Below are 16,754 nucleotides of genomic sequence, written 5' to 3' on the forward strand. Positions count from 1 at the left end.
CTAGGGTCACCAGGAGCAAGCCCTCAAAGTAGTGACAACAGTGACACCCATCACAGTGGAGGCAGTGATATTGAAATGGAGGAACAGCTTATGAACAGAACAAAACATGTACAGCAGCGACTTTCAGATACGGAGGTAGGAGTGTAAATCTTAGTCTGTGAATTTTCTTACTGATTTGCCTATTAACTATGCAAATAATTTTTTTCTGTAATCACTTCAAAACCTGAACAGGTACATAGCATGTATGCTTACCTGCAGTAGGATAGTGGATAGCTGGAATCTTTACTTATGTTCTATGCAGTTTACATAGAATATATAGTACCTTGCCTATTGACAAGTGCGCTACAAAAAACACCTCAAACTAATGAATTCCTGCATTTAAATTGTATTTCAGTAAGATTAATCTCTTAGTACGGGAGCACATGACATATTGTTTGTGTGTCACACTGTCACTCTGTGTATGCACAAAGCCTACATGTACACCTTATTACAAATAAGGTAATGCAAAAATTAAATTACTAAATCTGAATCTTGCTTAGAGCGTTTTGTCATTGACAACCAAATTGAGAAAGAATGAGTGAAAACTGGTAGATTTGACACATTTCCTCATAAATGAAAAATGGTGTTTAAAAGGTGATGATGTTGGTTATATATTTTCAGTAGTGTTGTATTTTTCCACCAGTCTTAAAGAAAATATATAATTTCAGGAATCCATGCAAGGAAGCTCTGATGAGACAGCCAACAGTGGTGAGGATGGCAGTAGTGGTCCTGGTAGTAGCAGTGGCCATAGTGATGGATCCAGTAACGAGGCCAACTCCAGTCATGCAAGCCAGTCTGCTGGAAGCCCTGGCAGTGAGGTGCAGTCTGAAGACATTGCAGATATTGAAGCTCTCAAAGAGGAGGAGGATGAAGAGGAAGAAGATAGGAGTCATAATCCTCAGAAAAGCAGTAGGAGCACAGATCTACGAAGCAGGAAGCTGGAATCACAAACAGGCATTTGTCTGGGGGATTCACAAGGGGCATCAGAGAGGAGTGGTGCAAATAACGGGGCCGGAAAGGACCATGTTTTTAACACTGACTCTGTGACACCGGTGGATAATCGAATTAGAATGCTAGATGCTTGTTCTCATGCTGAGGATGCAGAGCATGATATGACGGGGGAAATGAGCACTGCTCACATTTCACAAGGGTCTCAAGATCCTTGTATAACTCACACAGGGGACTTCCTTCGGGAAACTATTGGAAATGAACTGTTTAACTGTCGACAGTTCATTGGGCCACAGCATCATCACCACCACCACCACCATCACCATGATGGGTAGGTAGTTTGACATTTCTTCTGATTCCTTCTTTAACAGAAATACAAGTGGTAGCAAAATACTCGATTTGGGCAGAATTTCTGTGGACATCGTGCTATATTTCAAGAGAATTTTGTCTAACAGATTATAGTTATCGCAGATTGTTGCACAGTAATCTGTTTTGTTAACATCTAATTAAAGTTTTTTGTAAAGTTTTTGTATTAAATAAATATGACAACATTTAACAAAATGTTAAAATTGTTTTGGAAAATGCTATATTTAGTTAAATAAGTCAACACAGTCATCATGATAGTGAGACCTTCTTGTTTTTCAAATTCGTGTGAAGATCTGCTCTTCAGACAGATGATTCATTCTGACTTTACCTTTAGGGAGATGTCTACTTACTTGTAGTCTGCTGTAAACAACTTTCTCTTCGCTATTGTCCATTTTAATATTCTTCTTTTACAGGCATATGGTTGATGATATGCTAAGTGCAGATGATGTCAGTTGCAGTAGTTCCCAAGTCAGTGCAAAATCAGAGAAAAATATGGCTGATTTTGATGGGGAAGAGTCTGGCTGTGAAGAAGAGCTTGTACAGATTAATTCACATGCTGAGCTAACCTCTCATCTTCAGCAGCACCTTCCTAACCTTGCCTCTATCTATCATGAACATCTTAGTCAAGGTAAGAGTGATAAAAAGAAAACAGAAAAACATTGTACTTCTAACTCAGTTTTATATAATTTTGAATTAGTCACTAATAGTTAAAATAATCAAATTATTTTAACCATACATGTGTATTTGCCCTAAGAGACCACAGTGGCTACTGAGATTTTACTGTTTCTCCGAGGGATTCATTTTTGTATTATATTAGATGTAGCTACGTTTACATTTTTAAATTTCCCCCCCCTATTTCTACTGGAGCTTTTAATGCAAGTTAAAACAAATAAAGGTGCTGAAAAGCCTAGCAAATATTCTTTTTCTAACCAGTTATTAAAGTAAAAAGAAAGATGGTAACTGAAATGCGAGATTTTTTTTCTGTCTGAAACCTTAAGCGGTTTCTCTTCTGGTTAGTGGATCTTACTGCGATTCCGTACATGTGTCATCTTAAATTAATTAACGATAATGGGCTGTACAGAGGATAATGTTGGAAAAATGAGTTAAAATATAACTTAATATGTTAGGGCATTTTATGCTCTTTCATCGTGCACTAGTTTACTTCAGGGTGCAATTTAAGATGCTGCTAAAACACTTCTCAAGAATTATATGGTCTTTCCATATGCTATTGTGGTAGCTGTATTTTTTGTTTTATCCTTTTTTTAAATGTAATAGGGGGTATGGTTAGTGAAGGTTGGACATTTTTGTTCACTGGTCTGGCAGAACCAAGTCTGCTATCTTCCAGCCCACAGTAGAACTAGTACTATTTGTATCTTTTCCTGAAGCAGAGTTGAATAAGAAGTTTCTTCTTTTTTTACGCTTAACATTTCATGTTATGTGGAATTGAATTATAAATTCAGCCTGACAATGAAAATTTTAAGGATTTTTTTCTACACTACAGAGTTTAATAAACTACTAAAACTTTGTAGTTAAAACATGCTGTAAATCAGCATATTTCTTCAGTATTGTCCACAAATATTACACATCTTACTAAAGATCCAAATTATTGTTTGAACATGAGGCCTTAAGTGCGGATTATTTTTGACACCCCTAGTTTTGCATGTACAAATAATTACAGTGTTCTGCATGCAATCTAAATTTTCTGCTTCACTTTGCTGCTACATGCAAATAGTGTCAAATAATAGATGAATGAATGGTGCCAGCTGTGGCCATATTGAAGAAGGAAAATGTCCGTCAGTGTTTATGAAAATACGATGAGTTTCTAGTCATGCGCTTTGATACCCTGTCATATGTAAAAATGGTGTTTGTTTTTCCTGTTTTTTAGTTAGATATAGGAGATCATGCAGTATAAGGGGAATTTATTGAACTGTGCTTCTTTCTTGCTTTCCAGCCATGGTAGTTATAAAGATACTTCCTTTCAGACCACAGCACTACAGAAAGACTTAGGAAATATTTTAATTACACTATGAATTAAATCTAATTAAATTAAAAGCAATTGCACTTGCATCTGCAGTTCTTAAGTAAAATTTTTATTGCACTTTGCCATTAGGCAAAAACAGTGTAAATATTTGCTTAACTGTCCTGGTGACTTCTTGTATGATCATAATGTTTTCTCTTATTTTAAGAACTGTATGTGGAAAAAGGCTGCAGTTACAATGTTGTTGTATGCACTTTAAAGTAGCCAAGTTTACAAATAAAGCATGTTGTTCATGCACGTAAGGAATAATACTCAGATTAGATAGTTCCTTCTATTTATTCATTAACAATCTTTATATTTTGTTCAGGACCAGCAGTTCATAAACACCAATATAATAGCAGTGCAGTGACGGACATTAATTTGGATAATGTTTGTAAGAAGGGAAATACTCTTTTGTGGGATCTGGTCCAGGATGAAGATGCAGTAAGTTGAATACCAGAAAATAGTATTTTTTAAAAGAAAATAAGTATATACTATTCAGTGACCTTTCTTTCTACTTGCTGTAGATTCATCTCTCTGAAGGGTTAATAAATGAAGCAGAGAAGCTGCTCTGTTCTTTAGTATGCTGGTTCACTGACAGACAGATTCGAATGAGATTTATTGAAGGCTGCTTAGAAAATTTAGCAAACAACAGGTAACTTAAATAATAAATTATCTGTTTTTACAGTTATCTATTTTTGCAACATATAGGAAATCCAACTTGACTGTAACAGTTATTTAGCTTTACAGGAAGACAAGTTAAACCAGGCAAAAGCAAAAGTAAAAAAATAGTTTTCAAAGTGTTATGGATGTATTTGATGTTCCATTTTTCTATTCTGTCAGTGTCCTGAATTTCTCATCTTGTTGCATTTGTCTATTCTTCCTTCTGCCAGAGGTTACTGCCTTCCTACCAGTTGGTACTATCGGGTCCAGATCTTAGCCAGTTGAGTGTAAGGTCAGGTGCCTTAGCATGAGCATTTTGAATTGTATATTTAGATTTTACGTGCAAGTGGCTGAGGAACAGACAAGTTCTTTTCCACCAGGTGTGTTGTGGTGTTTAATTACTGTGAAGAAGCAGCTGGAGCTAGAAGTAATACCTTGACCTCGATAACTTGTTTTAATACCAGCCAAAGCTGTGAGATTGTGCAGTTTGAAGACTGGCAAAAGTGGGATTTATTTTGTTGATAGAACCAATGAACTGCTAGACATCACTGGCAGTGTTACGTTGTTACCTTTTTGCTAAGAACTGTATTTGTGAGATGAGTTACAAGTATACTGAGATACTAATTAATAAAATAAATGTGAAGATACTTACCACTGATATGAAAGTTCAGTTATGTGCAGTTTATGCACTTCTTGAGTTTTCCTAGACAGTTGTCTTACAATACGTGTGTCTATAAGGAGTTTGAGGCAGATTTTTCTGCTATGTCGTATGTTTGTAGGAAAATCATACTAATTTTGCTGAAATTTCAAAAGAGAAGTATTATGAAAGTCAAAACCAAGAATTTATCTTCTGGAATGTAAATATTTTTAATAATAAAAATGTATACTGTTTTAATTTTATACTTGTCCAATAGCTGTGTGTCCAAGGTATTACAAGTAAAGAATTTGAAGTACATGTAGTTCAGATTCAGAAAGCTAATTGGCTGATGTGATGGTAAACTTCACGTGTTTTTTTCCAGTGCTTTCAGTTAACCTATTTGCTCACCAAACCTGAACTTCTCAAAGTAATTTTATAATTGAGTATTTTAATTTTGTAACAATCACGTATTGTCATCGTTTCTCTCTTTCTCCTTTAGATCAGTAGTAGTTTCACTTCGTCTTCTTCCAAAGCTGTTTGGTACGTTTCAACAGTTTGGGAGCAGTTATGATACACATTGGATAACAATGTAAGTAGCCCCCTGTCCCCAACAGACTAAACCAACAGAAGCGATGACATCTGGGGGACTGCTGCAAGGCTTTCTCCTTTAGTGTGGTCCAAATTAATAATGACCTAAGGTTATCATCTGTCTGTTGTCTGGCCTAGTCGTATGAGCTTGTCTAATCACTCAGGCCTAGATTTCTTCATAATATGCATTATTATCGTAACTGAAGACTAATTTATATTTTTTTAAATCCCTCCTTAAAATCCCAAAGGACTTGAAGACAATACTAGACATCCACTAATAGTATATTATAAAAGGCTGTAATAACGCGATGGTCCATCATTCTGTTCTGATTGTATATCAAATGCTTCTCAGTATTTGGTTTATAAGAAAGTCTTTGAAATGTGAAGATATGTAGTAAAGCATTCCTTACTCTAGATCAAACTATATAACTAGCTGGTCTAACTATAGAGAACAGACTACTGGAACTTCTGGGAAAGATTACAATGATTATCACCAATTTTTCTTGGCCTTTTTGACATCACATTTAAATACATGCCTGGTTCTGAGTTTTGGCTTAGACTTTTTCTGAATTGGGGCCTTTAGGAACAGTTTTTGTGGTCTCAAAGGGAGTGTTATGTCAGTCCTATGCCTGAGAATAATGACATTGTGAAGCCTTATGGGTGACAAGGAAGAAGAGAGTACTGGAAAATACTCTTGAACTCATGGTAGATGGAAAGTTGAATGTTTACTTTGGTTTTATGTGTATGCAATTTTTCTATTTTAGCGTTCTAATTTCTGTAGCTTTTCTGGTAATACCGTAATACTTTCTGCCCTTTAAATTGACACAGGTGGGCAGAAAAGGAACTTAATATGATGAAACTTTTCTTTGATAATTTGGTACACTACATTCAGGCGGTCAGGGAAGGACAACATAAACATGCATTGTAAGTATGCAACTGACTGGGTTTTTGATATTTCTGGTGCTTCTGATGTGTTGTTTTAAGTAAATACTTTCTACAGGGACATGACATGCTTTACAGACAAAGGTCTATAAACATATCATTTAAAATAGCTTCCTTTTCCTTAAAAAAACCCACACAACAACCTCTGTGTAATTTTTATTAGACATTATGCTAAATATTTGTTTGCAAATAAAACAAAGTTTTACATATTTAAATCCATTTAAAGTTATTTCATGTCATAAAACTACTCAAATGTTTCAGTTTAAAAACTTATCATTAACCTTTGCAGTAGTTTTTTCTGTTTAACACATTCATCTGCACTTTCCAATCTGTATGATTAAAACTAGGTGTATATACACAAGTGATCAATTTCTAAATTCCCAATCTCGGAGGAATAGTCTGTTCGTTTTTTGACAGATGTCAAAGTCACTGTGTAAATAATGGGCATTCAGAATTGAAAAATGTTACCGTTTATGGGTAAAATATTTACTTCCTCATACACCTTTGTATTGCATATTGCTCTAGTGAGAAATTACTTCAAAAGCTGTTTGGAAGTGGGATGAATTGCTTTAAATTCAGGCAAAACAATATGTTATTCTGGTTCTTTGACTATTTACAAGCTTCTACCTTGTAAATAGAAATAAAGTTAATATTTTTATATAAGTTGTTAAAATATTTTTATAAAGAGTATATGTCAGCTGGGATCAGGCGTTCAGAGTAGAAATAGTAGCATTTTACAAGTTAGGGAAAAAAATCAAAGTTAGAATCTGCAAGGTGCTGGTGACAAAATGATGCAAGTGTATATCAGAAAGACCCCCCTCTGTCCCTCTCTCTCACACACACGCACCCACCCCCACACACACCCCCCGACCCCCAACAACCGAAAAAGTACCTTATTTAGTGTGTTTTTCCACTTGTTTGGTGTGGTTCTTTAATGTGTACAACTGGAGTGTAGACTATGTACTGAATTAGAAGTTCAGAAAGAAACTTGTAAGAAAAAATTATTTATGCTTTTGAGAGGCATGTGTGTGAGTGGGGAAAAATTTATAAAAATAAACAATTAAATAAACTTCCATTTTTATACAATTTTAAATTTTAGATACAGCCACAGTGCAGAAGTTCAGGTTCGTCTTCAATTCCTGACATGTGTGTTTTCCACTCTAGGATCACCAGATCATTTCAGTAAGTTTTTGAGGTTACCTTATCAGAGAAACTCCTCATAGTAAGGCTTACATAGGTGTTAATAATGAATGTTAGCTTAAATAAATATAATATTTTAAACATATACAATTTTAAATAATCTCTGATACTGTTTCAAAAGAAGGAAGACTTTTTGACAAAAGCATGGAACCAACATTGGAGTTTAGATTCTGTTGGAGTTCTGTGAGAACAAATTTTTATGTTCTCTGTGCTTCAGTTTTTCTAAATATTAGCATTGTAGTAATTACTGAAATGAAGATAATACATTCTGTATTTGCGGAGTTTGGTTGACGTCCATAATGTTCCCAGAGATCTTTTACTGGAGTGCACTGTAAGTTGTGATATCAAAAAGGAGTAATTCTTTATATTTTAATACTGTTAGAAATTGGTTTGCGCTCCCTGTAGGGTCTTTTGCGAAAGTGGTATTCTGTATGATAGCTGATCTGTACAGATGCTGAAATCTTTTCGCTCCAGAAGGTTAAAAAGAGAAATCTTTTGATGTGGCTGATGCAATTTGAACATATTTTCTATGGTTTTAGTAACCTTTGGTGGCTTTCCCTTCCATAAGTTGTTTTGGTGGCTCTCTTCTTAAGCCCTTGTAAACTAATAGCCTTCAGTATTGTCTCAGCATCAGCTCTGTACAGACTTTCAGTTGATTGCATATTGAGGTCATTTATTAAAATGACTGAAGGGAGGAGTCATTTGGGTTGTCTTATTATAGGTAGTCAAACGTGCCATACAATGCATGGCTGGTCCCTCTGGTTGTTAGAGTACAGTACAGGAAGGAATGAGAATATCTGTAGCTGAGAGAGAAAAAAAAATGTAACACCATCTTTGCTATTGTTGATAGGAGAGCCACAATTCCTTTTAAAGAAATTTGTTGGGATCACAAATGTTTATATGCCAGTTAAGAAAATAAACCTGCAACTTTCTTGAAAGGAGTAATGATGAGATAGTTACAGAGAGACTATTTTTAGCCACAGTCTCAATACCCAGAGTTGGACTCTAGGTTGTGCCCAATAATTATTTATGAACTGAGAAACAACCTAGTGTTTGGTACAAGATCTCAGATCACCCCACATGCTCAGTGGGTTGGTAATGATTGATAGCACTAATGACCAAAAACTGATATCCAGCTGTAAAAGGGGAAAAGTGTATGATTCCTAATTGGTAGGTGATGCATTTTTCTTCTGTTGTTTCTGAAAACTTCTTATCCTGACAAGAAATCTGTTCTAATTTTTCTGTATGTATTCCTGGGTTTTGTAGAATATTGCAATATATTTGATATTAGAAAGCAGTAGTTAAAAATACTTTCCTAATTTTAGGGTTGAGTTTAGAACAAGTGGACATATTGTGGCACTGCTTAGTAGAAGATTCTGAATGTTACGACGATGCACTACACTGGTTTTTAAATCAAGTACGAAGTAAAGATCAGCATGCTATGGGTATGGAGACTTACAAGCATCTTTTTTTGGAAAAGGTACGTATAGAGTTAATTGCAACCTTATTAATTCTAATAGTGCTGACATGGAAAGAAACACTACTATTTAACATACTTTAAATTGTTTGTATGTAAAATATGTTTTCAGTAGTCTGAGGGCACCCCACTTGTCATGCAATTATTTTTCTCTGCTTGGAGGGAAGAGGGAAATGGATTGGCTTGAATTCTTTTCACATCGGTGTTTAGTTGAATGTTTCTTTGCAAATAGCCTGTGTGTTGTATCTGAAGCTATGTAGCACTTCATTTCAATTTGAAAAAAAAAGCCTCCCAAAACTATACTTTTCTTTATGCTTACCTAACTGAAAAAAGATTACTTTTGTTCTTTTTGGGAGGGGCGTATAAATCTCATCAATACATCCACTGAAAATGTGAACATGTAGCAGCAGCGCTTTTTGCAAGGGATCCCATCCATTTCAAGAGATGACATTACAAAATGCATAGATTGTGCAATAATTAATGTAGTCTAGTTATTTTTCAAGGTTATACTTTTTTTTGTCTAGTTTTGTAAGCATATGAGCTTTTTGAGTATGCTAGCAAGTTCTCCTGCTTTTGATAAGTGGCAAATGTTACAATAATAATTTTTGTTCCCTCTGCACTGTTACGGTCCGTATCAGTGGTAAAGAGGTTTGTTTAAGCCAGTTATAGTTGATGTTTGTATTGTATATAGAGTTCAGTGTGATCTTTTGTAAGAATAAATTTTAAATGCTTTACTAAATTTGAAGAAGATTGGTAGTAACAATGACATTTTTCTGTGCTAATGAAATAAATATCCTGTAACTGCTATCCATTCCATCACTGTATTGTGGGGTTTTTTTGCCATACTAAAGTGCATTTATTTTATTTAGATGCCACAACTGAAACCTGAAACTATTACTATGACTGGCCTAAACCTCTTCCAGCATTTGTGTAATTTGGCTCGATTGGCTACTAGTGCATATGATGGTGGCTCAAACTCAGAGGTAAGCCTAGATTCTGTGCTTGTGTTTTTCTTCTTTCTGGGGAAGGGGAAAGTTAAATTATCTGCAATGGCATATGTCTTGAGAACTTACTGGCTTGAATATTGTTTGCTGGTATGAGATAGTAATGTCACAGCCCGTAGTGGTGGGGTTTGTACAGATTTCTACCTTGAGGAGAGCGCTGGGAGCTCCAGACTCAAAAGTTCCAAATGTAGGACCATGAAATGGAAATAAAAGAGGCCAATGATTCTGACCTTCCCTCATGACTTTGAGCGTGTGTTACTTTTGTCTCTAGAGGCAGAGACAAGAAACCACAAAGAAAGTGTGACCTGTTGCCTGTATACCTTTGTGCAGTTTATCATATTCTTAGCATAACTGAAATGTGTTCACTATTATGTTTAAAGAATGGGTTTGTAACATTTACTTTTGTAAATAAGAAGATTCAGGTGTCATTCTCTTAGGCATATTTAATTCTGACTAGAAATCTGTTGTAAAATGTGTCTCAGTTTACATGTGATGTGCTTTAGAAGCTTTTCTTCTGTAGTGTTTTATACAGAAACACTGTCTTAGAAATAAAATTATATATAGGATATTTTTCTGTGAATTGACTTAAGGCAATTTTTAATTAAAATGTGTATCCTTGCAATGAATACCAATTATAGTTGTGGTTTTAACGCTTCATTTAAAAGTATTTCTATTGGTCAAAATTAAAAATTCACTCTTTTAAATTTTAACTGGTTCTCCTCATGCTTCGAAGTATGGAAATATTTCTGTGGAAGTTAGAATTTTATAGTAATTGATGTGTGCAGTGGTGAGAGCCCAAGCAGAGGAAAACCGGAGATATTTTTAGTAGATGCATCAAAAGGCAAATAAAAGGTCTCAGGTCAGAAAAGCATCACTCGCAGTATAATAATGAGGCAATGTTTTGTTACTGTTTCCTTCTGTCAAAACAGTTGTGTGGCATGGACCAATTCTGGGGTATTGCTTTAAGAGCGCAGTCTGGTGACGTCAGTCGAGCGGCTATCCAGTATATCAACTCTTATTATATCAATGGTATGAATTTTTATTTTTGTTTTCTGTTTAAAGTGTTTTAAAGAATAGCTAGTGTTATCCTCTTTTTATTCTTAGTATTAAAATGCATGGTCCCAAAGTTGTGCATGTATAATTTACTTTAACTGATATTACAGGTAAAACTGGTCTTGAGAAAGAACAGGAATTTATTAGCAAGTGTATGGAGAGTCTGATGATAGCTTCTAGTAACCTTGAGCAAGACTCTCATTCAAGTCTGATCATTATTGAAAGAGGACTCTTAATGCTGAAGACACACTTGGAGGCTTTTAGGAGAAGGTAAGTAGCTCCATTGAGATATTTGGATGCAGAATTTGTTTACATTTCTGTTACCATAATGATGAATGAGTTAGGAGTTGTTATTACTCATTTAAGTAATGCTGTCTTTCTTTTCCTTTGTGTAAAGTAAGGACAGTTGTGGATAATTTTGAAAGTTAGTATATAAAGTATAAACAGTTGGAAGAGTCAGCCCTTCTCCTTGTATAAAGTATGGATGTGGTTCGTGTTTCCCCATCCCTCACCAAAGTAACTTTTTAGAAGTTATTTTAGTTTTGTTTGAAAAATAGTGAGAATTTCACTAACTTCCTCTTATGTTTAAAAACCAGTGAATGAAGGTGCAAGTTTTGTCTTTCCACTCATTGTTTATCGAAGGTGTTAAATACATTTTGACAAAAATACTTTTTCTGTTTTTTTACCTGCTTCTTAAGGTTTGCATATCATCTGAGACAGTGGCAGATTGAAGGCACTGGTATCAGCAGTCACTTGAAAGCCCTGAGTGACAAACAGTCACTACCACTAAGAATTGTATGTCAGCCAGCTGGACTTCCTGACAAGGTAAGTTAAAAGCCCTTTTACAAGTACATCCAACATTGTTAAAATTCTGTAAGTCCACTGTTCACTTTGGAAAATAAAATACATGTTTTTATTTCAGATGACTATAGAAATGTACCCGAGTGATCAGGTGGCCGATCTACGGGCAGAAGTCACCCATTGGTATGAAAATTTGCAGAAGGAGCAGATAAATCAACAAGCACAGCTTCAGGAGTTTGGCCAAAGCAGCCGCAAAGGGGATTTCCCTGGTAAGCTATAGTACTCATACCTGTATTTTTTTGCCCTGAGGAGTTCATCCACTTATAGCTTAGAAGATTATGGTCATTTTCTTCCCCAGATATCCTAAATAAGCAAGCATGATTATTTATTGTCTTCTAGCTGTAGTTATAGTTAACATTATCCTCAGTTTTAATTGGTAGTGTTCTTTCTTAAGCGCTGCCATTTATTTGAAATAGCAAAGAAAACGCAGATCTGCCAGAAGTCCTTAGATCTAGCCAAGCTCCAGGTCCCAATGGACTTTCTCCCACATCATTTTTCTTCTTGTTTTTTTAGTTAATTATGTTGTTTTCTGTAATTGGAGGTTCTGTTACATAGAACTTTATTCTATGTTCTGTGATATTTACACATTCTGGCTCTGCCATTGATTCAAAATTTGAAGTTATAATTCAAATTCGTAATTTATACCCTACATTTGATGCTCTTAATTTGGAATGTCACCTGAGATGATCATTGCTTGCTTAGTGTGGTGAATATGCAACCTGTTGTTCTATTTCTTTGTGTGTTTTTGAGTGAACATTTATGCTTTATCTTTTAGGAGGAGGAGATTTTCTAAATCCTACTGATAATATATATTATAGCATTCTTATCAGCTACTGCTGTTCAAAATGTTACTGTTTTCTGAATTATCTTCTCAATGTTTTCTTGTTTTATTTCTTTCCCATTGTGAGCAAGAGTTAGCATGTAATGCATATTAGCCGAACAAACTCTGTCCGTGAACATCTTTTTCCAACACCACTGACCATTAGTATGTATGAATCTGACTTTCTTTTCATAGTTTAATAACTTTTTAAAAAAATGTTTTGATGAGACACACTCTGAGTAAACCAGACTGAATTTTAGCCATCATAGCTACCTTATTTGTGAAACGCTTTTCCAGTCACTCATCAGGACCTGTTTTAGTGAAGAAACTGTCTAGTTTTCCACCAAGTATAGCCACGTAGCAGAAATTCTTATTTTTATTTTAGCTGGGATTTTAGGATAACATGATTCAGAAAGTTCGGAATTGCAGTCCTACAGCAGCCGCCCGCAGTTCAGTCATGTTACATATGTACAATGTCTTTTGTTTTGTGGAATGCCTGTGGTGATATCCATAATCTTGTATACTTTTTGTGGATGTTGCTTTCTTTTTTCTGTGTTTATTACACTAATTATTAACGTACCATAACTGTGGGAAACTGGAGAACCATAAAATTTGTGTCTGTCAATTCATAAGCCAGTGTCTTCACTAGGTTTAAAACCTGTATTAATGCCTCCAAGTGCCTCGTCTTCTAATTGATATTTGTGTTGGCTGATAGATGCCTAAAATCCTGTAAGAGGCTAAATCTCTAACTGACCAAACTCTTGAAGAAGTGTTATTGCATTGTTCTGTGCATGCCACTGTATGCTTGGAATAATCTAGTCACATGATTTTTACTTTTCAACAGCTAATTTTGAGAAGATAGGACTGAAAGTGAGATTTGTGGTTAAAACCTGTAGTTTTACTCGTCCGTACCCTATTTGGGGACTGTTCTGTATAGATTTAAAAAAAAATGAAAAAAATAAAAGGACTTTCTAATAACATTTATTAAGAGTTAGAGTGTACCCTCAGCAAGTTTGCTGATGACACAAAACTGGGAGGAGTGGTAGATAACACCGGAAGGCTGTGCTGCCATTCAGCGTGACCTGGACAGGCTGGAGAGTTTGGCACAGAGGAACCTGATCAAGTTCAACAAGGGCAAGTGCAGGGTTCTGCACCTGGGGAGGAACAACCCCATGCACCACTACAGGCTTGGGGCTGACCTGCTGGAGAGCAGCTCTGCGGAGAGGGACCTGGGTGTCCTGGTGGACGACAGGTTGACCATGAGCCAGCAGTGTGCCCTGGTTGCCAAGAAGGCCAATGGCATCCTGGGGTGCATTAAGAAGAGTGTGGCCAGCAGGTCAAGGGAGGTTCACCCCCCCTCTACTCTGCCCTAGTGAAGGCCCCATCTGGAGTACTGTGTCCAGTTCTGGGCTCCCCAGTCCAAGAAAGATGAGGAGCAACTGGAGAGAGTCCAGCGGAGGGCTACAAGGATGATCAGGGGGCTGGAGCATCTCTCCTATGAGGAAAGGCCGAGGGAGCTGGGCCTGTGGGGTTGTTTAGCCTGAAGAAGAGAAGGCTGAGAGGGGACCTTAGAAATGCCTATAAATATCTCAAGGCTGGGTGTCTGGAGGATGGGGCCAAACTTTTTTCAGTGGTGCCCAGCGACAGGACAAGGGGCAATGGGCACAAACTGAAGCACAGGAAGTTCCATCTGAACATGAGGAAGAACTTCTTCCCTCTGAGGGTGGGGGAGCCCTGGAACAGGCTGCCCAGGGAGGTTGTGGATTCTCCTTCTCTGGAGATATTCAAGACCCGCCTGGACAAGGTCCTGTGGAGCCTGCTCTAGATGACCCTGCTTCGACAGGAGGGTTGGACTAGCTGACCCACAGAGGTCCCTTCCCACCCCTAACATTCTGTGATTCTGTGATCATCTCACTCGACCTGCTGGCCATGCTGCTTTTGATGTAGCCCAAGATATGGTTGGCCTTTCGGGCTGCGAGTGCACATTGCCAGTTCCCTCAGGACCCATGGATGCACCTCATCAGGTCCCATGGACTTGTGCACCTTCAGTTTTCTTAGATGGTCTCAAATCTGATCTTCTGCAGTGGGTGGTTCTTCATTCTCCCAGTCCCTGCTATTGCTGTCTGTGACTTGGGCGGTGTGGGTGGAGCACTTGCTCATGAAGACTGAGGCAAAAAAGTCATTGAGTACCTCAGCCTTCTCTGTATCCTGGGTAAGCAGGTCTCCCATTTCCTTCCAGAGAGGGCCCACATTTTTCCTAGCCTTCCTTTTATCACTAATGTACCTGTAGAAGCTTTTCTTGTTGCCTTTGATATCCCTGGCCTGTCCCTGAATTCTTGGTTACTGTTTGATTGTCTGTGCCAAATTAAATTAAATTCTTAATGTTTTAATTGTTCAGATTTCTTGTTCAATGTTGAGAGTTCTTTGGTGGGTGTTCTCAGTTTTTCCTTTCTGAAATATACGACACCTTCAGTTCCAACGACATTTAAGTAAGATAATTATTGCGTCTTTGCCTTTGCTGAATTTGTCACAGGTGTGTGATACAAAGAGATTTTGTTGATGATCACAATAATTTTCCATTATCCTTCTCTGGCATAGCATAATTCACTACAAAATATGGAATACATGTTCTGATCTGTATTGTGGACGCTTTTTCCTACAAGATTGGGTGAACTGTTGTTGAAAAGGGTATTTCTAAATACATGCAAGGAAATGTAGTTTATTGTAATAACCAGTTTTCATAAGGAAATTACATTAAATTTTTGCCTCAGTTTAATTGCTGCTTAGGGTGTACTATTAAAAATAAGTTTCAGCACTTACAGTAGAAAATTAAACTATGATTCCAGAAATATACTGAAATAATGTTTTTATCCTAGGTGGCCTCATGGGACCTGTCAGAATGATATCATCTGGGCATGAACTGACAACTGATTATGATGAAAAGACACTTCATGAACTGGGTTTCAAGGATATGCAGGTATTACCAGCATATGGATAGCAGTCACTGAAAGAGATTGCTTGATATATTGCTTTTGTCTTGTGCAACTGATACCTGTAGTGGTGATTGAAGGTTTACTTTTCTTGGGGACCATCTTGCAGTTTTCTGAAACTAGTTATTTCATGCTATCCAATAGGTGCTTTTTTTAAGCTCGGACTACTGCTGTTCATCCTTGCTGCTCTCAGTCTTCAAAATAATTAATAATTGTAAAAGCCTATTCCTAGTTATATTCAGGTTTTTTCATTCATCAAGGAAAGCAAGAGACCAGTGAAAACAGAATTAAATATCCACATTTTGTCTGAATTGTTGAACACACATTAATTCCACAGTAGCATTGACTAGCTCTCTCCTGCTTTCACAGGTTAAATCTGAAGCATTTTTTAATGCTCATCTGTAATTTTTTATCTCAGTTTAGAGTTCCTGTTAGAGTGGTCTACTCACAAGATTGCTGAAGTCAACAGTATGGAAAAGCCTGATTTGATTTGTATAAGTGTGAATGACTATTTCAGGGAGGTGGAACTGTAACAAAACTTGCTAGCAGATCATCACATATGTTCTTTCCATCTAAAGGAAAACTAAACTCATACTGTACACCTGCAGGGATCTGCTGACATCCTTTTAGAAAGATTGTTGCTGGCTGGTATGCTTACATGTGCTATTGCTGGCTGTTAGCAATTGTAGCAGTTAGTCCATCTTGACTCTTGCTGGATAATATGTTGGACTATGTCTTTGATTGTTTATTACTTCTTTTTGCTAAATGAATTGGGTTAATTCAAAAGCAAACCCAGTTTTTAAAATATTTTTTTCTTATTAACATAGATCATTTTACAGAATTGAACTATGGTGCAATCAGATGAATTTTTATGTTTGCAGAACTTGGAGGAGCAGTAGCATTCGGTTTGAATGGCTGGGTGTGGTCAATGTGAGGAGGTGGTAACTAGTCAGCAGGAACAGTTCATCTGAGAATGGCTTTCCACACCATGGTCATGCCAATATAACAAATGTCTACTTTTCCAGTCACATTGCTATTTGTGTTGCTACACCCTTGCTAGCATTCTTCTGGTCCTTTGAGCCAATTTTATCTCATTTTTCCTCTGGATTAGTTGCTGTGCCATTTCATCAATGTACTGAGAAGTCAGGC

At 36.7% G+C, this 16,754-nt stretch overlaps 1 protein-coding gene across 5 annotated transcripts in view; it reads left to right on the forward strand.

Annotated features, from left to right (window-relative positions):
- Positions 1-16,754, forward strand: part of USP34 (ubiquitin specific peptidase 34) — a 147,518-nt gene that overhangs the window by 59,296 nt on the left and 71,468 nt on the right. For all 5 annotated transcript variants that reach the window (XM_075413537.1, XM_075413541.1, XM_075413540.1 and 2 more), the window contains exons 14-28: positions 5-135; positions 708-1,318; positions 1,767-1,981; positions 3,699-3,814; positions 3,898-4,025; positions 5,170-5,259; positions 6,087-6,182; positions 7,300-7,382; positions 8,726-8,880; positions 9,747-9,860; positions 10,811-10,910; positions 11,045-11,204; positions 11,633-11,759; positions 11,857-12,004; positions 15,492-15,592. In XM_075413537.1, coding sequence (XP_075269652.1) covers positions 5-135; positions 708-1,318; positions 1,767-1,981; positions 3,699-3,814; positions 3,898-4,025; positions 5,170-5,259; positions 6,087-6,182; positions 7,300-7,382; positions 8,726-8,880; positions 9,747-9,860; positions 10,811-10,910; positions 11,045-11,204; positions 11,633-11,759; positions 11,857-12,004; positions 15,492-15,592 — 2,375 coding nt within the window. The remainder of the gene's footprint in view (positions 1-4; positions 136-707; positions 1,319-1,766; positions 1,982-3,698; positions 3,815-3,897; positions 4,026-5,169; positions 5,260-6,086; positions 6,183-7,299; positions 7,383-8,725; positions 8,881-9,746; positions 9,861-10,810; positions 10,911-11,044; positions 11,205-11,632; positions 11,760-11,856; positions 12,005-15,491; positions 15,593-16,754) is intronic.

The sequence above is a fragment of the Opisthocomus hoazin genome, chromosome 2 (genome assembly GCF_030867145.1).
Source record: "Opisthocomus hoazin isolate bOpiHoa1 chromosome 2, bOpiHoa1.hap1, whole genome shotgun sequence".
NCBI lineage: Eukaryota > Metazoa > Chordata > Aves > Opisthocomiformes > Opisthocomidae > Opisthocomus > Opisthocomus hoazin.